Raw genomic sequence first — 26,607 nt, forward strand, 5'->3', positions numbered from 1 at the left:
CTGGTCTTGCAACAAATTTCATCGGTAATTTTAATTTTCAAAAGGTTTAGGTCCCTTACTGCTCAGCTGGATTACTTCAAACAGGAAACAACAGCTTGCCAGGTTTAGTTTCTTCAAATTTCTAACTTGCATTTCTATACCAGCAATTGAATGAATCAGTGTTATTTACAACCATGTATGTTTTTGAGATCTTTTGCTGTTTTACTATGAAAGTTTGTCAAAAAGACTTTTTGACTGTACAAATAAAATGCCAGAACCCTTATCAGTGTCAAAAGATTATGTCTGCTTTTTCTTCCCTGCCAGAATTGGTTGGATTTGCAAATGCCTATTGAAAGCCTGATTGAAAAGAAATCGAGTTTGGAATGCTGAGATGATCGGAAGCCATGCCAAAATAGCAACTGGTGCAAACAGAACCGAACCCATTCCATAATCGTATGCTTGAACAAGGACCTCGGTGAAGTGCCAGAATCCGGTTTTTTCTATTATAGGCCTCACAGCTTGAGCAACCTGAAGAAAATAAAATATAAGAGGGTATATGAGAAAAGCAGGGAAGTTGAGACAGATCAGGGGGGAGAAAAAACTCATCTAAACATACCAGTATCAAACCCCATCCAGTTGGCAGAAATGCTAGACAGCAGATGATTACATCCTTCAAAGATAGTTCACAGATGATGGAGAGAGTAATTACAATGGCAAAACAACTTAGGAAGAGGAATGCCTTAAAGAACCTAAACATCAGATGGTAATTAGCGCTGAACAGTTGCCTTCCGATGTTCACTGCCTGTACATCATGCGGAGATCATGTTATAGTTTTTTAAACAGAAAAATGAACAGGGTGCTTTGGTGCAAAAATTCATAATTAATCAGATTTTGCAAAATAAAGCTCGTATCAAGTGAGAAAATTGAAGTGACAGTTGAAAAGTAAATTATTTGAATGATGTTAATTGACCAGTGTCATGTAGTACAAAGCTGCATGATGTGTATAGTTTAGGTAAAAGTGCAAAAATATACTTTCAAATTAAGAAAAGAGTAATGAATTTACCTTAACTGTAAGGAAAACTGCAAGAATAACAACCCAGGAAAGCACATAAACCAGAAAATTTTTGCTCTGTTGGGAGATGTCAAGATGATAGACCAGGCCATATTGATACAAGAAAAACCGAAGAGACAGAAGTATTTCAAACAATCTAGCACCATATCCTGAACGACGAAGGTGAGCCTGTTCATCATTCCACCAAGACTGCCAACTCTTATCCTGCTGAATTCCAATACCCCCTTGCTCCTTGATCCACTTATTCCAGCCTTTCCAATCATCTACTATCTTGTCCCAACTGAATCCAGAAGGATTAAATAGAAACGGTGCAAATAACCAAGTTATGGTCATGAACCAAACAGAGTAAGTGATTAATACATATGCCATGCTGCTCTGGTAGGACCTCCTGAACAAATCATAAACAACTAACAGGAGCAATAGTTCAAATCCTTTAACAAAATGACTTCGTGAATACAATCTGTAGTTCTCAGTGAAGCTGGCATGAAACACCACAACCTTACGTCCAGTAGGCATATATTTAGCTCCCCCATGCATAATTGTGCGACCATAATAATGGGTTTTTGTTCCAAGGGAAAAAGTAAAAAAAACAGCAGCAAGCTGCAGTTGCATAAGAACAAAATCTTTAAGGGCTGTAAGAAAACCTTTCTCAAGTCCAATCTCCATCACCATTGGTAAGCCGGTTAAAAGCCCAAGCTGGATAAATGATTGGGAAGCAAGAGCTGTTTCCAACGATTCTATGTTTTGCATTCTAGCCTCGAGGAGGAGTGCCTTTTGCAGTCCACTAAGAACCAGGTATAACTGTCCGTAGAGGAACACGTAAATTCCAATCACTGAAATCTGGATTTTTACAGCAGAATTAGAGCATAAAATGAGAAGGGTAAATATCAGAAAAGCTAGGGATAAACTCTTCTAAGTTAGTAGAAAAAATCATTTAACTATATTCATTGCAAACAATTTGACATTTCCACACAACACTAAACAGAACTACTTTCTGTTTTGCTTAAATAGAACCAGGAGCTTAAGAGTCACAATGATTATTTCCGATCATTTTGATAGGCCTCCAGGGCAGTCCATTCCCAGTTGTAGCCATATCAAATTATGATAATCATCCAGTTTTTTCACATTAGTATCTGATAATTTAAACACATATACATTTATACAAAAAAATTTACAAGAGAGATTTGGAGGTGCTTCCAATAAATTATTAGATATTTTTAGAAACATTTTAAAAACCTATTGAACCTTAAAAAAAAACCTTAGGCATATATTAATAATGATAATCTTATTAAATACCTACTGAACCTATGATAACCCTAACCATATATTAATAATGAGTTTTTAGTTAAATAAACTATATATATATGATGAAACTTGCATGATAAACCCGTCCTATGCTTTTCTTATTCTTAAATTCAATCTTAAAAGGATTGTATCCAAAGGTTTACATGCAGGCAGCATCCATTTGGAAGTCTCTGAAACTCAGACCCTCCAAAGGCAAAAGGTTCACCTTCAAATGACATACCAAATATGTATCAAGGAGCATCAAGTGACTACCCTTTCAGACAGATGATATTACTATTCTCTAGAAGTAATTTCTACTGCATAGCAAATTAACAATACCAAGAGGTCAGTAACTTATCAGATGATAAAACATGAGAAGCTTCTCGAGAAAGCTCAACTGGTGAAATAATGAACATCTTTCCTTATTCTTTTTATCACCAAACCAGGCATAACTGGCTGATAGAAAGGACAAATTACTAATAAAACTAATAAACATCTTGTGTGTTTTTTTCAGTTTTCACCTATATAAACCTTACTTGTCTGTTTCTATTGTATTTTACATAAATACATTCCAAGAAATTTGGTCAGTAATGTGATGCTTCAGTGGTTTTGATTCAGCACAGACTATATTTAAAACTTTTTTCACTACCAAGAAGATATACTAAATTTATCAAGGTTGAATACCATAAACATCAGCTAATTCAGTTTGAAAGAATTACCAAGCTACTGAAGTAAAATCCAATAGTTGTGAAGTAACAAGATAGCATCCGAAAAAAATCAAATTGACGTCCAAGACGGTGTATGTCACGGCTTAAAGTTTGTTCACTATTCCCATTAGCCACTTTGGCTTCAAACTTTGAGATTTGATTTAGGCCTACATCACGACCTTTGCCAACTTGCAGGTACTCATGATATGTGATACATCCCCGTCGTAAAGTTGAGTTAAATCCTACACGATATTCAAATATATTTAAGTGTAAAGCAATTATAATTAAAAGGTCAGCATATAATATTTGAAGTAACAAATTCCTACCGGCAAAAACATCCTCACTCAAGTTGATTGTTTTGGATGCTTTGCTTATGCCACCTCTTGTGATGTGAAACACCCTATCAAATATATCTGGATGCCCATAGTGGAAGCGTACCCTGTATATAAGGAAAAAATAACAGAATGAATGACTAAAGCAATGATCACATTGGTCGATATCAAAGAATTATAGAATGGAACAATCTGAGCCTTAGCATAACATGAATAATAAAGAAACATCAAAATAATCGAATTACAAAGATGCTGGATAGCTTAGATAGTAAAGTACTTCAGTAATTTTACCAAGGACTTTGGAATCAAAACCTGCTTTAGCCAAGGATAGATGGGTGTTAAGGGTGGGGAAGAGGCTGTCAATCATTCGTGTATTTAATAAAAACAAAAACTCTGGCATCGCAAACATAGACACTATAAAACCAAGATAAGATTGCCCAAAAATAGTAAATGTGTCAACCCTAATTTATGGAATTCTTGAATGTTAGATGATACCTGATGCAAGACAGACACATGCAGTGCATTATAAGTACCATAATTTACTGAGATCGAGGCATTTGCTAACAGAAAGAGGGCACAAATTACCTGAGAGGGTTGGCAAGAAGCCTTTGGCCAATTGTGACAAAGCTGGTTTCTTGATATGACATAAACCATGCCAAAGAAGAAACACTGCAGTTTGAAAGAAATGTATTTTCAGTCTTTAAGAAAAGCATATCCTTTCACTATCACATAAAAGAATTATGGATTCCTAGACAAATACGTAACAAATAAGTGTTCATGATAATTCAATCATAAATTTATAGGTTTGGCAACTATGCCACTATACCACATTTTGGTTATTTAAAATTTACATGAACATTAATTCTAAGATTCAATGCTAACTATGCCACATAACAATGGTCCTTTTTTTAAGATGCTCTTCCATTTAGGTAAGCACAAGCAAAACAATATCTCAGATTTTTTATGCAAGGTTTGCCAACTTCATCAATTGTTTCCAACAGAAAATTGTTGTTTAAGATTGTGATGCAGCATCCAAATATTAAGTCAATCCCAGCTTGCAGTCAAACAAGAATAACTCATGAACAGAAATCCAAATCTGTCTTGGAATTTATATTAGTCCGTCCTTGTAGTTAGAATCAACATAATTTTTATGGCGCTTAAGCGATTAGATCATAGAATGAATGTATGTATTTCTCTCATATCAGAAAAATCAGTCTTGCAGAGCTCTCTGTTTCTTTCTTCTCCTTGCTGAAGACTGATTTTGCTCTGATTTTTCTATTCTTTTCCCATCCACATTAGATTGTCCTACAGTTATTACAGCAAAAAATCATCATTTTGAAATTTATATCATGAACCAAATGAAACATAGGCAATTATGGGGGCACAGGAACTATTTTACAAGATAAACAAGATAAAGTTGTAGTTCAATGTTGTGTAGAAAATTTGTTAAAAACTAAAGCCACTTATTCCTGAACCAATATCTAATATCTATAGTCTATTTTAAGTTTACTGCCAGTTTTTCTTTTTTGATGTGATATGCTTGTAAAGTTGGTTTCTCAGAGATTACTTTTGTCCTCCCCTGTTCACAAGCTTTCTCATATTGCTAGATTGTTGTTCATTCTTGCTTGATCTTTATAAAATATTTATTCATTAGCTAGTAAATAAAGTCATAGGTCAAATGACTGATTCTTAATAGATAATGCTTTCTTTGAAGTTAGACTCTTTTGGTTTTGTTTTTATAGGTTAGTTACCCAGCTGAAAGGTTATAACTCATCCAGACACAAGATGAGGAATCATCAATTATGGGTTCAAAAAATTAAACCTTCCAGTGAATATGTGCTCCCTCAAACCAAGTATTGTGGGAGGGCGCCGACCATGGTTCTGAAGAAATTCTTGCAGAAGATTTCTCACTTTGAGAGCTTCTTCCAAATAATTGTCCTGTAAAATTGAATCAGCATGAGACTAGAACTGCATCCAAGGCATTAAATTTCAACTACTGGAGCAAGACATACTTGGTTCATATCAATTGTTTGGAGAGCTTCTCCACGTGTGAAGATTATAGCATGATTTTGATTTTCAGGCTTCCCTTCGCCAATGATGGGTGGACCAGGAAGCTTTATGCGATATATCACCTGTAGATGAATACTAATCAGATAAGTTTCAAGACAGCACCTTAATATAGGGATAAAGGTCGCACGTTAATAGGAATTGTGACATTATAAATATCCATATAATCATATAATTTTAAGCATAGATATGACAAGTATGCCTTCAATGTAATACTGTGAATGTTATTAAGTCTATTATTGCTAGTAAATAAACTGACATGGTATTTTATATTTTTACTTTTTTCACTATTATATTGTAATCTCAAAAGAAGAACTATTTCCTGATACTTTTCATTGTATTATATACTAATCCTTTGATGGCATGCATTGTACATGAGAAATGGCTACATGATAGACTAACAACACCGAACACAAAAAATTGTATTACGAGAAAACTTGAGATAAAGAAAAGGAGTCTAAACATGCATTACACTTTCAAGTATCAATGATGGGATAACAGTCAAAATTAATTGGTATTTAAAAGTACGTAACATCTATAACACTGTACAACCTCATGTTGACTAACATGAAATGGAGACAAACACCTGAGATATTTTTTTTTTAATCCATTTTTACAATTACATTTCTCATCCTTCTATGGTTTCTCACAGTATGAAATTGCTTTGAACACATGTGAACATAATCATCAATAGAAGTAAATTTGCAAAGCATGTTAATAAAATGCTCTGACCAACAAGTAGAATCATTTTAGTAAAGTGCAAAGGTATTTATAAAATACTTTACAGCTTTTGCTCACATTATGATTTTTAATTGAGTTCCATATCCAACTCATGCAATCAGTATGCTATATTTCTCTCATAGAAAGATATGTTTGGTTTTGGTTCCAAGAAAAGTTGAAGATGATATTCAAGTTAGTCTCCCCAAAATAACAAAATTGAACTTTATAATATTAAAGTAACTTGAATGATCTCCAAGGGACAACTGGAGTCCTGTTCTTAATGAATATGATGACCATCTCTCACCTAGAGGCAGCGAGTTACCTTAAACAAGTCCCCTGCTCACCATATCATCTGTAATACCCCCCCTACAATTTTCTTTTTCCAGTTTGCTATGTTACTCGAAAACATAGGATGTTGTAATTATTAATTAATACTTAGGAGATAAGATTGGTTGAATTTAATTTTCTGGAACTTCATTAATTTTCAAAAAAAAAAGTAACTTGCATGATTTATACCTGGTCAAAATTACCCACAGCTTTTGCCAATACAGAAGAATAAACCTTTTGAGGCTTATCTCCTACTATTTCTTCTTTCTCTTCAATATATGCAACACGCAGAGCTGGATACCTACAATCAGCAATGTATTTCATTATTTAGATGTCTAATATAATTCTTATGCTTCAACAATTATACAGTTTTACTGTATTTGGGAAGTTACCTTCTCATCAAATCTTTTATGTCTTCTGCACGAGGGTCTCCAGAAGATTTTTGTGATCCAAACATTTGACAAGAGATAACATATGTGAATTTCATGTCTGCTAAGGCATCTAATTCAGCAGATAACTTGGGATTATTTCTTTCAATAGCATCCTCAAGAATGTCTGGAGTAACACAATTAGACATGTAGAAGAGAAGAAAGGCAGAAAAGGCTAATTAGTTTAACCATTCTCATCAATATATAATCTTATGACATCAGAAATCCTTGGGGATACAGAAAAATATTAAACATTGAATCACAAGCAGAGGTGCTAAATGCATTTGATTAGGTTGAGGATCAGTAACCTTTATTCTCAGGCTTTTCAAGGAGTGCTTGTAATTTTAAGGCTTCTCTATAGTACATCATTCCTCTAACTGTCATAGTCAAAGGAACAGAAAGAAATTAGTGATCATATTTACAAAGCATTTAAGGTTCACTTACAAGCCAATTAATATATATTACTAAGAAATTTCAAGCACCTGTTCTGCTTAGTGTTTGGCCTCGAAAAGAAGCCCAATTTCTAATTTCTTCCTCCTTGCTCTCGTCAATCAGTTCATTCAAGTTTTGATACCCCATGCGCTCCAAAAAGTTTTTCCACTCATCTAAGAAAATAGAAGGAAAATGCTAGGCATTTGTAGCTGTACCCAAACAGATACTGATAAGAATTACTACATAGATAATATTTAACTACCTGGAAATATGTTTTGCATATAGAAGATGATAGAAACTTGTCCTTTGCTTGATTGTAGCTCCTTCATCGAAAAATTGATATCCTCCATGTAATGCGGGGTTATAACACTGTTGGTTCAGATATGATCTACATACAGTTAATTGATATAACAGGTCGACCATATGCCTTTTAAAGAAATTAATGCTGATATTATGCAAGGTTGTAAAGTAATAGTGATTATTACAATAAAAATTGCCATCACGATATGCATGCAAGTAGCTAATATCAGCAAAAATTAGAAATAAAATACATGGATAAAATATTAATACAAACAACAAAAACTTGGCATCTTTTTCTTTTCTAACAGCACCATAAAGAAAGTTATTATTAGTAAAAATTCATGTAGAAATATTGCTAATGTAATAACAGAGTAACACAAGAAAAGTACAATTAATGGAAAAAGCTTAATGGAAGAGTAAACTTTTGAAGATGAAGAGGATACCATGATACTGTTTACATCTAAGTGCTGTACTTGAAACTGTCAATAATTGGTAAGTATAATCACAAAGCCAAGAGAATTGAATTTAAACTATCTTTCTCTAACTTCATTTTTTCCTAAAATACTTGAAGACATATTGGAAGCTTCAAAATTTACATGCATATAATATGATGCTCCAAATATAAGGAAAAGCTCATGAAGAATTGAAAAACCCATCTCAGATGCATACCAAGATCCAACACTTGAATCTGAGTCTTAGCAATATAAAAATCAAATTAAATCAAGTATTCCAAGTACATCTATCAAAATTAATAATCTACCTATGTCTATTTCCAATTGTGAGTTTATGTTATTCACGATTCATTTTGCATGACACATAGCATGGTTAGGCTGAACACAGTGCCCCAATCCTAAAAAATTAAAAGACTATAATCAATCAGAACCAAATAGACAACTTAGTGAAAATAAATATACAAACTTAGTATCTTTACCAAGAGAAAAATAGTGACAGGAGAAGACAATTCAACCTGAAAGACAACATCTTGCGTACTTCGGGCGCACTAGGCATATCCATAAAGAGGGAAGTAGCAAAGAATGATATACGCCTTCGAGCATCTAAGTTTGCAGGTATGTCCATTGCCTTATCTTTGATAGTAAGCAATAAATGCAAACGCTTTATCTGCCAAATAAAGATTTAAATGTTTTTGTAAGTATATTTTTCAAAATTACAAGCCTGAATGGCTGCATATTTGCCTAAATTAGTATACAAACTTATTCTACTATAAATACATAACATGGGTGCACATCTGTGTCTATGCACATGCATGAACACCTGTTCCATGCATGTGTATAATAAAAATACAGACACCAATCTTGCTAAACAAATAGCCACATCAAAGCAGTATTTTGATCCTTTGAGACTGATATTATATTGGCAAACTGGAAATGCCACTAACTAAAAGGACGGGAAGAGAGACAGAGCATTTACCTGTTCATTCAAAGTGCCATCGTCTGGCAAGGGAAAATAGATAGAAGTCTTGCCAGCAGCAGATTCAAATAACTGTCGTTCAACCCTTCTAGGGGAAGCAGTCATATCATGCACAGTTTCTTGGGAGGATTCTAGCAAATCCAATACTCTACATGCATTTAAAGATGAATTTCAAAGAGGTTAAGAACTAGAATTTATCTCTCAGAAATGGAATAAGAAAAGAGTCCAAGCATTATAACCTGTGGCCATTTGCCATCATATCATTTGTTACAAGCTCAAAGATATCTTGGAGAACTTCCACAACTTTATCATGTTGGTTTTTATCTCCCTCAACCTTATGTTATGCCATGGCCATGTTATGAGATTTGTTAGGGAAAAATGAAAAGAAAGAATTATTTGCAATTTAGCTTTAGCAGTGTAACACTTACTAGCAATTCAAGCAACTCAACAAATTTAACTTGTAGAGCTGGGAGCTCACTCATCTTAAAATCCTGGAGAAAACTTGATTCTTTAATACTCCCTTCAATTTCATTCACGATATTGAATACAACCCTAAACAAGAAATACCACAGGTTAACAACACCAGGACAAGCTAAAATTCAGAAGCACTTAGAAGTCCATAATTCCAAATTTATCTGCCTACCAAGAAAAAACAAGATTGGAACATTTTGTTTGTCCGCACCAAGAATGTCATACAAAAGAATATACATATATACATAATGTTCTTCCTACCTCTTTTCCAGATCGCCAACAATAAGAATTTCAAGGATGCTCTTCACTGACACATAGCACTCCTTTAAAGCAGAGTACATGTACTCATCCTTTCTAATCTTTCTAAAAAGCTTCTTGTCCTTCCCCACAAAATCTCTTGCAATGCTCAGTGCTGTCGAAAACTAACAGGAGGAGGGAACAATGTCAAGGAGGAATACTGATGATGAGACAAAAATACAATACTTTCAAAACGAAAAACCATACCTTATTTGCAAGAAGGAAGATAGGCCAACGAATAATTCCAGGGAATAACCCTGATGTAGGAATCATCATCAAATCCATTTCCCTGTCAAGAAAAGAAATATCTGAGTTAATTACTTATATATATCCTTGAAGAACACTTAAGCAACAGAAATAATCAACCTGTTGCTTATCAAGTCTTCTGATCTAAAAGTACTGATAATTTGGTTCCAGACTAGAACAAACTTCTGATCTAAAGCTTCACTTTGAGACACCTGAGCAAACATCAGTTAAATATCAGAAAGGGAGAATACAAGACCCTCTTATCGTCTATCAATGATATTCCAAGTTCTGGATCTTATACCTTGCAAAATATGTTCTGGAAGAAACTCTTTGTTCTACTCTTTTGGCCTTTTTTTGATGGTGGTGGGATAAGACAAAGTTTGAATGCAGAAGGCAACGAGTGAAATCTACTTCTCAGCATTCCTAATGTCCGGATCTACATAACAAGTGGAGTTAGTCTAGTGCTATGCTGCTTATGAAAGAAAATAAGGTCATACCTCACCAAGATGATGCAGAATGCCATAAAGTCCTCCACAGACTGTACAATAAACAGAATACCAGATCTGTGTGTCCATGAAATATACCTGAGATAATTTTGAAACAGTATATGAATGTTAAGGATTAAAAGAAATCATTGAACAAAGTAATTATGATCGAAGAACTGATTCATTAGTTAAATCTGCAATTTCAACTTTTCTTTTTCTTTTCAAATTATGTTATTGAACAAAGTAAATTATGCACCAAGAACTCATTCATTAGTAGAAACTGCATTTCAACTTTGCTTTTTCTTTTCAAATTCATTACAGAAAATATGTGCATTATTAACTTAGTTTCTCATTTCCAATGCTGAGATCAGGTGGATGCCTGGTCTTTTTTATGTAGATATGCAATATGTTTACTTATTGGAAACAAGATTCAGCCAAGCTCAACCTTCCTAATTTAAAGTGAAAGTTGCCAATCTTTGGGCAGAAACTTACGACAATTATGGGAGCCCACACGGCCACAATAGCACCAGCATTACTCCTGACTAGAAGAGAATACAAATATTTCTGATTACAAATGTAACTCAAATGTGACTCTTAAAAGACAAAAGGACAAAGAGTTGAAAAATACCTTTGGGGAAAAGCTCATGCCAATCATATATTTGCACACCAATTTTCATAATTTGTCTCGTTGGTGCTATTAGGGGTTTTATCTACATTGTTCAATTAAGCAGTAAGAATTAAAAAGTTGGCTCACAAGTGCACATTTCTAACCGCAATCAAACTTAGAAAGAACACTTGTTTACTAAGCGCTTTAGGTTTATACATCACAACAAAAAAGGACCATCTAGTCAGAATTAAATACTGATTTCTTTAATAATTTTTGTTTTTTATTTCTAACTTCACCTTCATCAAATAAATTCTGCTATGAAAAAAAAAATCCTTTGACATTTTACAACAATCACTAATGAATCAAATGGCTTAGGCCAATACAAACTGAAAAGGTGCAATAGTGCAGAAGACTAACTTATGACTGACACAGTGCTAGTCACGGCACAAGGATATTAGCTTTAATCTTTAACCAGTAACTGGTAGCCCAATAAGGAAAAGAGAAAAAGAAAATCTGTCCAACCAATCGCAGCAGTTTCATCAATCAGGACTAGCGTATGTCATGCCATAAGAATTTCCTAACTATTAGCTTGATTGTGTTATTCCAAAAGAAATGTGAGTCTAAATACGTTTTGTACAATACAAAAGTATCTTAAGAATAGTTTTTTGATTATGTGGTCAGAAATAAATGTAGCACTTTATGTAGCACTGCAGCTTTCATTTTTTAATTTAATATTATATAATATCTTTTCACTATAGAACTATAGCTGACTGTTTGAGAGATGCTATTTCTTCCTATGTTAATTGTGTCTATCTAGTTAAACAGTTACAGCATTCTAAATAACTCTTTGTGCCTAGAATCTCCCAACTTTATCAAAAAAGTGATTATTTACCAAATAGTTCCGCAAGACAATCACATATTTGCATTTCATGGTATCATAATTTCATAACACAGAATAAGCAGTTACATTGTTGCTCACCTCGAAACTGTAGCTGAACACTAACTTGGTTGACAGCACTAATATCCAAAAAAATGTATACCTATAATAAAAAGACAAGCATTAGGGGTGATTTTTTTTTTTTCTTAAAGAAACCAGATACTTATAAAGCTTCACTATGGTAATATAGGTCATACTTGAAAAGTGAAACTTGGGTCTCCTGCATTCCCCGCCCAACATATAGTCTAGGCTACAAAGCGAAAAGAAACTTAACCAATGTTTTCCAAGTTTAAGACCAATAAGCAATAAGGTTAAAGATGAGAAAATGTACCAAAAAAGAAAATAGCATGAAATATAAGCTAAACATAAAAGCCTATAGGTACTTTTAATTTTTTTTTTTTGGGATAAATACCTTTCATTTGGTTTTAAAATGTTAGCATTGTTCCACAAAAATCTATGATTAATTAATGAAAATGAAGGTATCAACTGTCTAGATGAAAGTTTACTTGAAATACAGGACAATTATGAAAGGGAAAATATGGTAAATAAATAAATAAAGCAAAAGAAAGTTAAAGTCATCATTCGTGCATATCTTTTCCTAGCAAAGAAACAACCATTTTTTCATCTAACCAGCACTTGACAATGATTTACATTGGTAAATACAGCAATTAAGTATAGTACCTATTGACAGTACCAGTGTGCCAAATTCTTGCTATGATTCAAATAACTGAACAATAACAGTACGCAGGTATTTATGAAGCAAGGATTATTTAGAACTCCACTGAATTTTATATCACATTCAAACTGATTATGGCATGTATCCAGTTAAAAGAATTTCAGTCCTTTTAGAAATATGAAAAATGTTTAGAAACTATGGCCATTAGAATGTCTTGCTTTCTAAAACAAAAGAGTACAGATGTTATTAAAAGTTGTTGAAGATTGCACACATTTTAAAAGGACCAAATACAAAGGAATTAGCTCCTTTTCTTTTCATTAATAGTTTTCTGTACCTTCCAATATGTCCTTTTTGCAATTCTTCCTCTCTCTTTAAGGATTCTATAACTTTAAGTCTTCTCTTTATCCAAGAATGTGGAGGGAGAGAGAGAGAAGACTGCTGCAACATGATGTAATATGTCTAACCTTAATGCAAATAAACTTTAAACGACAAATAATTGTATACAATTATATAATCTCAACCATTCATGGGTGTGGGGTCCATGTGAGCTCCATATAATATTCAAGTGGAATGAGTGCTGTTCAAGATCAAGAACGAATTTTTCTTTTCAATTTTTTTTAAGAGGCCATTTTATCCTTCAAGAAAACAAGGTTTCTCATCATTAGTAATAATTAATCAAAAAAGTTTTTCAACAGAAACAGAAACAAGAGCTTTTTACTTTGTTTTAGCAACATATTAGATCTTTGTTGAGCATCAATTTGTCCATATGCTGGTACATTGACAAGGAAATTAACATGTTCAATAAATAATTCAGTGTATTGTTTACTTAACTATAGTACTTATTTTGGAGGGATTTTCAAACAATAATTTTGGTATGGCTTAATAAGCTTATAATTCATGTTTTACATATGTAATAGGAATGAACAATCCATAATAGGCATTATTATTATAGTGGTCTTCATAGTTGGTATTGCTAGCTAACAACAGCATGCTGGCTATTCAATATAAAAATACAAGTTTTGACTGAAAAGAAGAATTACAGAAGGAATAGTATTTACCTGTATCCACCTTAACATGGTTTTGCACATGCACCAATGTGAGATTTCTATGTACTTGCTAACAGCAGGAACAAAAAATAAAACCAGGTCAACTGCATTAGTCATTAAGTATATTGCTACAGCAACCATAAAGGAGGAATAGCACCATTCTCCAAGCCAGCTTCCATATTGTGCAGAATAACAAGTATATTTTCTCCTAGAACGAGCATAATAGACAGGAAGAACAATGGTCCATATCACTGCAATAGCAAGCCTTAGCACTTGTCTCCGTTTTTGAGACAACTCCATTGTGTTTCTTGCTTTCCATGTGAAAATAATATCAAGAATTGCTGCAAGCCCAAAGCTGTATAAGGTTAACATTCTTTTCATACATATTCATCATAGATCTGATGAACGTATTTGTGAACATATTTTTGTACTGTACATGTGCATAAGGTTTGCAGAGAGAGAGAGAGAGACTGCTGTTACTTGAAATGAGGGACAATAAAAAAAATAGATATAGCAAAAAAATTGAGTGCTATTAGGAATATACACACACATATATAGGTTTGTATACATATATGTTTGTATGTATGAGTGTATATGTGTATGTATTAGCTGACACCTAAAAATTCTCCAATCAAATGACATACTTAATCCATTTTTCAGGAAAACAAATAATTAACTTGCTGTACTACATCATGATCATTTAAGTTTCTTTTCTGCCTCACTGGAAAATTATTAGAGTGTGATACAAAAGAGATAGAGAGAGAGAGAGAGATCTTTTGTTTAATGTCCTCTCCAGAACAGGTAATTTCCTTGTTTATTACTTATGTATGCTAAGCTATTTTAACTCATACCTTGTATGAGCTTAAGCATTGCAGATGTAATGAAGATGCTCATTATGTCCTCCATTATTACTGCATCAAGCACTTGAAGTGGGGATCCAACATCATGGCAAGCCATAATTATCATCGCCTGAAAAGGAAGCAGAGATGATGACCCCAACCCAGAATATACATTACAGGTAACAGTCATCTGGTAAACAAACCTGAAGGGATAGTATAAAAAAGCTCCACATCCTATCAAAGCTCCTAAAAATTTGCCAAAAAGAACGGATCTCTACAAAATTTGACTTCCCTAACCATATTGGTTCACGAATCTCCTCCAAAGTTACCTGTGGAGAGCAAGAGGCACATCAGCAAAAATGATGGGCACATATCAAATATGGAGCAGTTACGGCCTTGCAGCTGGAAGCCTAGAATATATTAGTTTTGTATTCAAGCATAAAGTCATGATCTCCATATTCATTGTGCTAAAAGTGCAAGAGGAAGACAGACAGAGGGAGGGAGGAAGGGTGACAGAGATAGAGAGAGACAAGAAGAGAGATGAGAGTATTGTAAGTCAAGAACAATACAGCTCGACTAATATGAAGCCATTTTCAGGATTTTCTCCTGCACCAAATAATCAGACAATCTTTCTTTGCCTACTCCTTTTAATCATGTACGACAAATTACATGTCACACATTAAAATATATGGTCCAAACTAATACCCTCAATGAGATTAGTGACTTTGTAATAAATTCACTACTTACAAGGATACACATGTAAATGCTTGTGTGTGAATGTGCACGTGCATATATATTATATGAAAACAATCTAGAAGATTGATGTCAGAATTTCCAGTTCTCTTTCTGCATAGTTACATTTGAATAAGAGGCATTTCAATGCACCTCCGACTAGATTTTGATTAAGAAGCATTTTTACATCATCAAGATTATCAAACTGATGACTCACTCCCAAGTTACTTCACAAACTTTCCAATCTAAAAAGATGTAGAATGCTGGCTCTTTGTGAAGTTCTTCACAGCATCAAAAAGCAAGTACATTCTCCACACACACCTCCCCCCCCCCCCCCCCCCCCCCCAACTTTGTTTTTCCTTTGCTCACTGTCCAAATAATTAAATCCCAACATCAACAAACAAACAACTTGGAGGGATAACATCAATACATGCAATAAAAGGTGACCCATTACAGTTAGTATATTTGTGTTTATGGCCTTTTAAAGTCAACGCAATGATCTGCCAACTAAGAACTTGAATAACAACAGTATGCAAGTATCTTCCACAGGCTAAAAAGAAGAAGACAGCTGTGACACAAATTTTAGCAGGTAGAGATGGATAGTATACTTTTACATTATTGTTAGGTAACTATTTTATATTTTAATCATTCATAGTGAGGGTCACTTACATCATTTAACCCCTGTTCTTCATCTTCATTTCCTTTTACCTTCCTCTTTTCTTTAGCAGTCCTAGAAATCTTAAATTTTTGCTTCTTAGGAGACTGCGTACAGAAAAAATCATGTTCCAGACGCATGGGCCAACCTATTAGGAAACAATCAGGAGACCTGAAGAAATATTGGCAGTTATGATTACCCAATGTCTTAACTTCTCGAAATAATAATTTGGCAGACAAGCCAAAGCAGAAGTTCAATATAAAATGAAAATGAAATAGAAACCTAACCAGAAAAACTCATTTAGGTCATCATAGTTCCTCCATGTAGAATGGTCAGCTGTTCCACTTTTGTTCTTCTCAGCTTCCTTCAGTTTTTGACAACAGCGTTAGATACTTATTAAAGAGAATTCGAAGGATGGGATTAAACTAAGCAATACCTCATATATGACTCTGTATATGGGGGTAACCACATTGCTGAGGAAAGACTCACGGCTTCCTCCATATGCTGGCATGACTGTATCACCAGTTGTCATGCTAACAGCACCAGTTAACATACCATGCAATTCACATGCCATCTGAAGTAAAGCAGCAAATGATGTCATAAACTAGTAAAAAATTGCAATAACACAAAATACACTTTTATATACTGTCTGGCGATCACTTACTGACCATAAAAATACAACAACAAATAGGCATGCAAGAGAATCAGATTTAAAATTCAAAACCTTAATATGAAAGTATCAAAAATTTCACCCAGCTGTTCATGTTTTGTGTTTGATAAAATGTTAAAAGTAAATGCTCATGCAAATCACCAAATTATTTCGAACCCAAAGTTAAGTTTACAGGTTTAATATTGCATCTGCTGATGACTGATGACTGACATGATCCTATTCCATAACAGTCTACAGCTCACAGATCATTTAAATGGAATAAAACATAAAAGAAAAACAGAACAGATTGACGATTTACAAGAGTCAAAATTTCCTGTACAAGTACAAATAACCAACCAGCCAAAAATTTAAAGGAGCAGATTTTTACATGACCAACTTGCTCTCCTAATACTTCCAATTTTAAATTTCCTAAAGGGGTAAGAGAAGATATGTGATAGTCATATTTGAAGTTGATAAAGTGAGATGGTTATAGCTCTTCCAGAATTATGGAAATTGGAATTTGAACCAGAGAAGGGAGGAAAAGAGAAACATATGTAACAATTCTTTCTTGTATTAATGTAGATTTACTAGTACAGAAATTAACACAAATTACATCTTATTCTCCTATTTTGAAATATACTAAACAACAAACCAAATGAACAAAGAAAACATTCCATGAATTGATGAATTAATTCATAACACCAGTGGTGCCAGAGCAAGATTAACCTTTGAGTAAAGGTAGTTTCATTCATGGTTACCCACAGCAATATGTCACTTTCAAGTCTAGAAGCAATGATCTTACTTTGACTACAAAAGCAATTGATTGCATACATTTCAACATGAAGAATTATAATATCTCTTATTGACTAGAAAATTTTTACCTCCGAGGAAACAAATAAAAAACCTCCATTCAGACTAGAAACCAAGGACCTAGATTAATGCCTGATATGATTTATGATAAAGTGGGTTTCTCTTTCAACATCCTTGGAGAAATCACTATATTAAAATATAAGAGATCCATCTCTTCAGTGTCGAGCACTGCTTTTCTTTCTCTTTTTACACCATCAACTGTCTTTTTGGGCCTTCTAGCCCTTTGCTTCAGATTTTTTATTGGGACCAGATCAAAAGACTTCTCCAAATCATAAGCTTTGAATTGAACTCATTCCCACTCAAACCTACCAAAATAAGATGTTTAGCAATTTTCTTATCATTATGACCCGCATGTGCAGGCATTACTAAGAAATTGTAGGTTTCCTCACTTTTTTATCTGGATAGAAAAAAAAAAAAAAGAATAGACGTTATTCCCACCAAAAAAAAAAAGACCATCAAATGGTTTCCTCACAATAAGCAATGAAGTGTGCATCATGGATCCATTCTCCCTTAATGTTTAAATTGTTTTCAAACTCCTGCATTTTCAAGGCATCTGCAATGATCTCTAAGTCTTTCACTGTCATAGTTTATGCTCTCTATACATAAGAACCATAAGCGCATTATACCATGTTCTTTGTGACAGCAAACTTAAGACAAAATATAAACCCCAAGTTAGAGGAAGCCATAAGGAATTAATCAACAGAACCAAATGTTTGAGCTTACATGGTGAAAAATATAGCAAAGACATTCTGGCATAAATCGCAAGTTTGCAGCCTCTCCCCAAATAAGAAGATAAAGCCCTATATATAGAATTTTATATTGCTGGGCTTCTTGATTGACACAAGGCAATCTGCAAGAACAAATTATCCAGTTGTATGAAAATCTTAAAATTAAAAAAGAATCAGTACAAATGTTCAGATTAAAGGGAGTATGAAACCTAGGCCTGGCCTAGCAGTTACCCTTCATACGAGGGTTGAGGTCTAAGGTTCAAATCCTCTCTATCCCCTAAGATTTATTCACTATGTACCAACAAAAGAAAAAGGTAGTAATGAAAGGGAAAAAAAAAAGTGCAACAAAGAGATAGAATAAATCAATGGCAAAGAGATGGACAGAAATTTATAACAGATAATACAAACAGAAGAAAAATACACTGGTTGCCAGCATAAGATGGAAAGATAGAAAATTAAAGAGAAAAATCAGAAATTTGATTCACGCTCTTACCTAATGCTGCTTTTTCTGCCCAAAAATTTGCACCAGTTTGTATAATTTTTGAAAAACTTTCTCATTTGCTCATCAATAGCTGCGTCAACTAGCTGCCATGATAACATGCATGTCAAATGCAAAGAACTTTTAAGTTCAAAATAAAAATAAAAAAATTGAAAAAAAAAGGAAGTGAAGAAGCTAAAACACCTTCAAGGTAGACAATTGCTTCTGAGGTTGCCGAACAAGGACATTAGCAAGAAGTAAAACAAGATGTTCCCTCTGGTTGGCTACATTTTCTTTCTGGAAAAAGACACATAATATGAATTTAATGCAAGTCTTCAATGGATTAGATGGAACACAAAGGCCACTATTTCATAACTGTTAAATTTCATATGTCCTCACATGACAGATTATTTTGTTCAGTCAAAGAAAGAGGGAGAAAAACGAAAAAGGATATTTAGAATACCTGGAACCCAAAAGAATACTGAAGAAATTCAAACAAATCCAAGAAAGCCCCACGTTTCTGAAAGTTTTGGGCTGATGGTAAACCACGGACATTACGAACCACTGCAATAGCAGCTTTAATCTGCAACAGTTCATTAATTTGTCAACAAATCTATTCCATTCAAGCAAATGTTAACATGAATATAAAAGGACACAGAAAAATTCACAGCACATTCGACCAGTTTCTCCAGCTGTAGCAATACAAAGGCTCAACAGCAGAGGAAACAGGTGCTGGAGTTTTTGGAAAATCATGTGACAACTACCTCTTACAGATTAAAATATTGAGAAAAAATATCAGAGTTTATTCATGCAGCATCAGACCTCAGGGAATTTCATAATTGCATGCTGAATACCTCCGTGATCAAGTGGCAGAATGTTGTATGCAAACAACTCTGATTTAGCTTGGATGCTATCTCTGTCAGCAAGGGCCTTCAAAGGAAAAAAGAGATATAACATAAGATGACAAGTATAGTAACAAAATCCTGCTATTGCAAAATACTGTGGTAAGAAATGTACCCAAAAAAAATGTGGCAGGAAGGCTAAAATATAAGAAGAGAAAATAGAACCTGAGGACCAGCTGTAACTGTCTTTAATACTTCGTACAACACTGAAGCAATTATACATGCATCTATCAACTTCTCTCCATGACTAATTAAGAAAAAAACCACAAATTAAGTTCAAGTAGAGGACATAGATTGCAATCCAAAAAGTTGAGCAGAGCAAAAGCCAATAGAATATCCAAAATATTAAGCATTATTACCTATTTTCGAAATCAAATGCTCCAGCATGCTGGTTAATATATCCCCTGCTTTCATCATAAACACGTTTAAGTTCTCGTAAGTCACTCTGCTCCTGCCTTGTTGTTTTGGTAATTTCTTCATCCTATCAATCACATAGAGCATGCAAGGAACAATAAATTAAATAAAGGAAGAAAGCAACAAGGGGTTAAAAATCCCAAAGGGCCATGCTAGGAAAAGAATATGAATAGAGACAGGGAAATTCATGCAATGAACATGGCAAAATGAAATGCTATGGAAAAAGCAATGCATGGGTAGTAACTGAAGACTGATCATGGAGGAAATGCACATGAACCTGACTCTAATTATTATCATTTAGTCATTTTCACCACTGTCATTATTTTTCTAATTAAATTCATTTATTTCTCATCATAATTATTTTGTACTAATCAATTTCTTTGTTTTCTGGCCATGTTGTCATATGCAGGTTTGCACCTTAATTCGCCTCAAAGCTTTTCATCATAGTCTATAATTTATGGTATGAGACTTATTTGGCAGCTAGTGGCAGCATCCTAAATTAACCTTATATGATGGGATGCTTTAGAGAGATTTGGCTTGGAACGCTTAGAGTGGCACTACTAAGGCTTCTAAGGGACTAATTGATTAACCTTTTCTATAAAGCTCAAATACACACAAAGCCTCATCCTCAGCACCATGTTGTTCCTCCAAGTTCATAAATTTCTTGTAATTGTATTGACATTTCACCTTCCTATTGGAGGATGCCACCTTCCATGACACTATACATACCTCATCTTTTTCTCCAGTCAAGGGGATCTAGGATTAATGTAGTGAGTTACATTGTCCACTCCTCTCTTGCCTCTCTACAAGCTAGTATTCAGAGATCGACAATGGAGGAAGCAGAACATACCCCATTCAACTAAAACAAGTTTATTGACATTTCTTCTACATTTATAGCACAAAAAAAGGATGTGAAATTCATGAAACAACAATCTAGATAGACATAAGTTGTGTAAACGCACTTAAGAAAACTAAAATACTAGAATTACATATCAAAATGGATTATAGAGATTATTATGCCTGTGCTATTCTAACTCAAAATTATGCTTCTGCTTACAATGAAAGTATGAAGATAAGGTAAGAAACATGAATTTTAGCTAAAGTTAGGGCAAATGGGTTAAGCTGAAACAAAAAACAAGGACAAGAAAGTAAAACTGTAATTAAATAAGAATGTAATGAGTACATGTGCATGTAGAAGAGCTATAAAAGGTAAAACAAGGTATAAATTAGTTGACATAAATATACACAATCAGTATTCCATTTGTCTCAAAAATGGAAAAACCTTAAAATACAAATAAAGATAGTATGAAAAAATCAGATCTAATAACAGGAAATTTTACCAGACTACGTAGGATAACAACCTAAATAATATTATAGCGAGAAAGAATTCTGGGGAAAAAACAGAAATTCAGGGATCATTGTGAAGAGAATGGCATGGTGAAGCTCAAAGAAATGTACGTATAGAAGGTCATGGGAATTGAGGAAGAATAATGCAAAGGAGAACCAAGGCACATGATAGCGTCCTGACTGAACATATAAGTGACTAACAATCACTTTAGTCTCCTGTCTTCCCAATCAATATGAAAAAACCACCTAAATAACCAACATTTCAAATTTAAGTTATGATGATAAACTTCAATCTTAGTTCTTACACGTTCAAGCCGCTCAAGAAGTAAAGTTTTAAACTGTCGAACACCCCTTCCTGTTGAATTACGGTCCAAGTTATGCGCTATTTCAAAAGCATGAAAGCGACCTGACCCAGAAAGCCACATAATTAGTGTTGGATTTCAAGCGGCATTAGAATTAGCCAAACAGAGCTGTTCTCTAACTGATTTATGCATTTGTTTTTTATAACAATAAAATTAAAAATTAGCACTTAAACTAACATGACAAACCATAAAAGAACTCCAAGGACTAGAACATGAAGGTTTCCATACCACAAAGGTGTGGTAGCTTGTTTAGTCTCCTTTATTCAGTTATAGTGCAAAAGGTATTAAAATGAGGGTAAAGAAATAAAGTAACAATTTTAAACACCTCAGGTTTAGCATGCCAGCACCAGGAAAAACAACAGCCTCCATTAGAGAGCTCAATTAGTAGCCTTCTAATTGTTTCATTCCCAAAATTTTTCCTTTTATACTCCATGTAATTGAAAGGATAAACTTTCAATTGTTCACACTCATATTGAATAAAAGCCATCCAATCAAAAACTAATTGACTTGGCAATACTTGAGAAGGATTTGATGAGAAAGAACAACTGCTCAACACATTTTGGCTAAACATAACCCCCTAAATCACTAGAATTCCCAAGCCTCAAAACTCAAACTTCCCGTTAGCAAACTATAACTATAATTTTTCTGAGTCCTGGTTCAACCTAAAACCAGTAAAAAAAAAAAAACAAAGACATTGAAAATAAAGAAACGACTTACAAAGATAAGCAACACGGGGAGCTTTCCATTCCAACATGTTAGCAACTCTAAGAAACCTTTGAATTTCAGAAGACAAAGTAGGAGGCAATCTTTCACTGTTAAACATTTCAGAAACATACCGACCACTGCGACTACTACTACTTTCACCGTCAGTAAGTGACCTTGTAACTCCCTTACTTTCTTCTTCTTCTCCATGGCTAATGGTTGGTTGTTTGTTGGGCTTTGGCTCTTCGTCAAAGATGGGATCAACAGGAACAATCTCATTTGACATGTTTTCTGTAGCTCTGAAAAGGAAAGGAGGGATGGGAATGAAGGGTATGAAAGAGGTGGGATTTTGATGGTTATGGTTTGGCTTCGGCTTTGCATTTTTATTGCTTTTGAGCTTGCTTAATGGGGTGTGTTTTCTGCTTTGGCTTTGCTTTTTGGTGGGAATGGAAAGATGATTTGTGATTTTTGTTTGTGTGATATGGTGTTGGCGCTTTTTCCCTCTGTTCCTCTGCTTTTGCTTTTCTTTGGGTCTTTTGCTTTACAAAAAAACTAAATAAATAAGAAGAAGCCGGGAGGAGGAGGAGGAGGAGGAGGGCCTTTTGAAAGTGTGCTGCGTGGGCGGTTTTTTTTATTGCTATAAAAAAAAGAAAGAAAAGCAAACGAGCAAAGCCAAGAGAGAGAGAGGAAAACAGAGGGAGGGATCAAATGATTGAACGTCTCCTCAAACTAAACTGATCCCACTCCTTTTCCTCTTTTATGTTCTTTCCATCTTCTCTTATTTTTCATCTCACTGCCATTGAACATGTTCAAGGAAAGAAAAGACTGCTAAATTTTCCCTATTTTTACTTTAATTTTAATTGAATCTCTGAAAAAGATATCAAACAACTGTAGTAGTTTGTTTTTTGGTTTGATCATTTTGTTTTAACGGAAAGATTACCAAATTTAATCCAAATATTATAAATTTTGCAATTTTTTAAAAAAATGTTTCAATATGTATTACACTTTAACCATAATTTACTCATTTTCAATAATATATGATTCTGCTTTCTACGTAATTTTTATTAAAATGCACCTACATATTTAAGTAACGTACTGCATCCTGGTATTTACATTATATTGATACTTTGTTCATTCTTCTAAGTCATAGTGTAAGTGTACAGACTTTGATATAATTTTCTGGATTTACTTTATTCTAATAAAATTTCAACAATTTATGAAACCGTTTATTATTGTACGTGAAGTTTTTAACAGTTTTTTATTACTTTTGTCTAAATCTCACGATAGAATTTCAAAAAAAAAATTGATAATTTTTTATAAGAATTTTAATAAATTTTTTATAAAACTATATCGACTTTTAGATAAAATTCTATCAGATTTTTTATAAAATCTCAACAAAACTAACATCTTAAAGTTAAATTATTTAAATGAAATTCAACAGCATTTATACGTTTTCATTGGAGACGAATTTTTTTTTTCATTTTTGATGTAAAGCATTTTCAGTTTTATTTTTTTAATGAATTTTTATGAAAGATCCCTAAAAAAATAATCTTACAACAGAATTTTGACTTTGTCCAATAAAAAATTTCATAAAAATCTTTTTTTTTTTATGCAAGTGAATAGATTTGTGCGAGGTTTGCGAAGAATTTTGACAAAGAAAGGGTGAATACATAAAATAAATAAATAAAAAAAGGAGAAGCTCTAGGGCTAAGGAATATGCAGAATAAGGAAGTAGAAGAATAATAAGAAGTGATTTAAAGGTCAAAGTCCTTTTAGGGTGGAAAAGCTCCTCTCATACCCAACTTTTTCATGCAAATTAAAAAAAAAATGTGAAGAAGAAGACAAAATTAGGCAGGTTGTGGCTAATGGCTGCCTAATTATTTGTTATCTTTATCAAAAGCGTGCCAACCCATTACACATATATATATATTATTCGAAAGTATTTTATTTTATAAGTAATTATTTTTAAGTAATAAATAAAACAAACCCCAAGTACCAGAATGGAAAAGGTGATCATCACTTGCTGGAAATTTGTGGAATCATTTCGTTTTGCTAAGATTATAAATTAAGAGAATAAGATTTATTTTATCACAAGTTATATTTTTAATTTAAAAATTTTTTTATTAATATGAGATTCATGATATTTTATTTTATCTAATTATGTAATATTTTTCTTATAATTACTTTCTCATTTATAAAAAAAAATTCACTTATCTTACACTAATGAAAAATTGAATAAACTTGAGTACAAGAAAAATTATTTTTTATTATTTAGCCTAATATTAGATATAAAAAAGACACATAAATTCAGCTTGTCCATGGGTCAATGAGGTAATGGGTGTCTATTGAGAATGAGATTCAGTTGATATAATTGCAATGTTAAAAGAAGCTCGCTTGAGAACGATAATGGGGTAAAACTTTTAATCAGCTCTCATAGAAGCTGGCTCCACCAAGTTGTAAGGAAAAGTAGCTGATGGTGCAAAGTAGTTTCTAACTTGTTCAAAAAGTGTTAAATGTGGGTTCTACTCGTAAAGTATGTCCACCGGCTTCTTATGCATGTAATTCTCATTTGTCTCAAAGGTTAATTAAACCAATAGGCTAATTAGAGAACAGATTCTCAAAAAACAGTTGTTCCTATTTTCATTCCTTCGATTGAGTGTGTGCATATGCATGTGTTGGGCTAAATGCTTAAATTGAGACTAAATGTTTGGATATTTTTGTAATTAAGGACTAAGCGTTTCAATTGTAATAATTAAGGACTAAACATTTTCAATTCTTTACAATTAAGAGTTAAGCTGACAAGTGGATGAAAAGTGTATCACACGCGACAAAAAATTATTTGAGTTGATGATATAGTAGCTAATTTGGCATGTTATTCAAACGGTATCATTTTGATCTAAATCTTACGCTTAATTTTCTCCTAATTTCACTTATTCTACTTTATCTCCTCTTCAATCCAACACTCTTCTCCTCAGAGATGGGCACATACATGATCACTGGTAAGGCAATACCAACTTATGACATCGAACATTATGGAATGTGTTAACTCATGTATGAAATATGCAAGACAAATGTTAATCACCGTTCTGATCAAGTTCATTAGAGACATGTTCCGGCGTTATTTCCATGAACGACATGACCAAGGGGCCAAAGCTTTCATGCCTCGTAGGTCTTGGGCTACCTCTCGATTGAGCCAAAAATTCAATGAAGCACATCGCTTTACAGTTAAGCCTATCAATCGAGTGGATGATTTGTATATGAAGTGTTAGTCGTTTCCATTAGATATTAACTTATTAATGATTTGTCTAAAGTGTTGTTAATGATTTGTATGAAATGTTGATATATCATGATTTGTATGATTTTTAGGTATCTTTGAACTTCTCCTCAGAATGTACAAATTTGAGAGAGGCCAACCTTATATAATATGTCGTTAAATGCCATGGTCGAAAAAGTTGTTTCATGGCATGTTAAAAAAATGATGTTGTTACACACAAGTTTCTAAATATTTGTTACATAGCATGCTGGGAAATGTTATTGTTACTTTCATGGAAAAAATGTTATTAACGCCATGTTGAAAAATATAATGTTATATGTCATGTTTTAAAATTTAGTTGTTATATGTTATGTTGAAATTTTAATTGTTACACGTCATGTTAAAAATTTAATTGTTACACGTCATATTGAAAAATATAGTTGTTACACACTATGTTAAAGACTTAGTTGTTACATGCTATGTTGAAAATTTAGTTACTACACACCATGTTAAAAAATTTAATTGTTACATGCTATGATGAAAAAGTTGTTATACATCACATCATAATTAAAACAGTTTGGAAAAGATTTTCTAACTAAATTATCATTCTGTATCTTACACGACACAATGTTTCATCTCTCTTTAATTTTTGAATTGCTCAAACGCTAAAATATTACATGACGATGGGAACCGAACAAGCGATGCCTAGTAAGTTAACGACGACAGATACCCATTTGGATGATGAGATGATAAAGAGGGAAACGATCATAGAGGTGAGGTGGATCGAGGAGAAAAAGAGGCAAAGTGTGGGTAATTTGGATTGATGGTGGGCAAA

The 26,607-nt window shown here is 33.4% G+C and overlaps 1 protein-coding gene across 3 annotated transcripts; it reads right to left on the reverse strand.

The window, feature by feature from the left end:
• Nucleotides 1-103: 103 nt before the first annotated feature.
• GSL04 (glucan synthase-like 4) lies at nucleotides 104-23,278 on the reverse strand. 3 transcript variants are annotated; one of them, XM_018124779.2, is made up of 41 exons: nucleotides 22,535-23,276; nucleotides 21,761-21,861; nucleotides 20,054-20,175; nucleotides 19,860-19,941; nucleotides 19,615-19,722; nucleotides 19,256-19,375; nucleotides 18,997-19,089; nucleotides 18,808-18,899; nucleotides 18,310-18,436; nucleotides 16,504-16,641; nucleotides 16,355-16,431; nucleotides 16,082-16,238; nucleotides 14,884-15,009; nucleotides 14,693-14,810; nucleotides 13,854-14,182; nucleotides 12,317-12,369; nucleotides 12,162-12,222; nucleotides 11,204-11,285; nucleotides 11,068-11,117; nucleotides 10,588-10,674; nucleotides 10,392-10,526; nucleotides 10,211-10,302; nucleotides 10,052-10,133; nucleotides 9,809-9,969; nucleotides 9,505-9,628; nucleotides 9,316-9,410; nucleotides 9,077-9,224; nucleotides 8,616-8,767; nucleotides 7,611-7,717; nucleotides 7,399-7,521; nucleotides 7,225-7,293; nucleotides 6,881-7,043; nucleotides 6,678-6,789; nucleotides 5,387-5,506; nucleotides 5,197-5,312; nucleotides 3,960-4,043; nucleotides 3,369-3,481; nucleotides 3,055-3,284; nucleotides 1,043-1,891; nucleotides 596-781; nucleotides 104-507 (listed from the first exon to the last, which is right to left on the reverse strand). In XM_018124779.2, exons 1-41 carry the CDS (start codon nucleotides 22,803-22,805, stop codon nucleotides 277-279), a joined length of 5,886 nt encoding a protein of 1,961 aa, XP_017980268.2. In that variant the 5' UTR covers nucleotides 22,806-23,276; the 3' UTR covers nucleotides 104-276. The 3 variants fall into 3 exon arrangements, with proteins under 3 accessions (XP_017980268.2, XP_017980266.2, XP_017980270.2); XM_018124777.2 differs by having other exon boundaries at nucleotides 3,055-3,481; nucleotides 22,535-23,278; XM_018124781.2 differs by lacking the exons at nucleotides 19,860-19,941; nucleotides 20,054-20,175; nucleotides 21,761-21,861; nucleotides 22,535-23,276 and having other exon boundaries at nucleotides 3,055-3,481; nucleotides 19,647-19,713.
• Between the last annotated feature and the right edge of the window lie 3,329 nt (nucleotides 23,279-26,607).

Source organism: Theobroma cacao, chromosome 7 (genome assembly GCF_053813885.1).
Source record: "Theobroma cacao isolate CCN51 chromosome 7, ASM5381388v1, whole genome shotgun sequence".
In the NCBI taxonomy this organism is placed as follows: domain Eukaryota; kingdom Viridiplantae; phylum Streptophyta; class Magnoliopsida; order Malvales; family Malvaceae; genus Theobroma; species Theobroma cacao.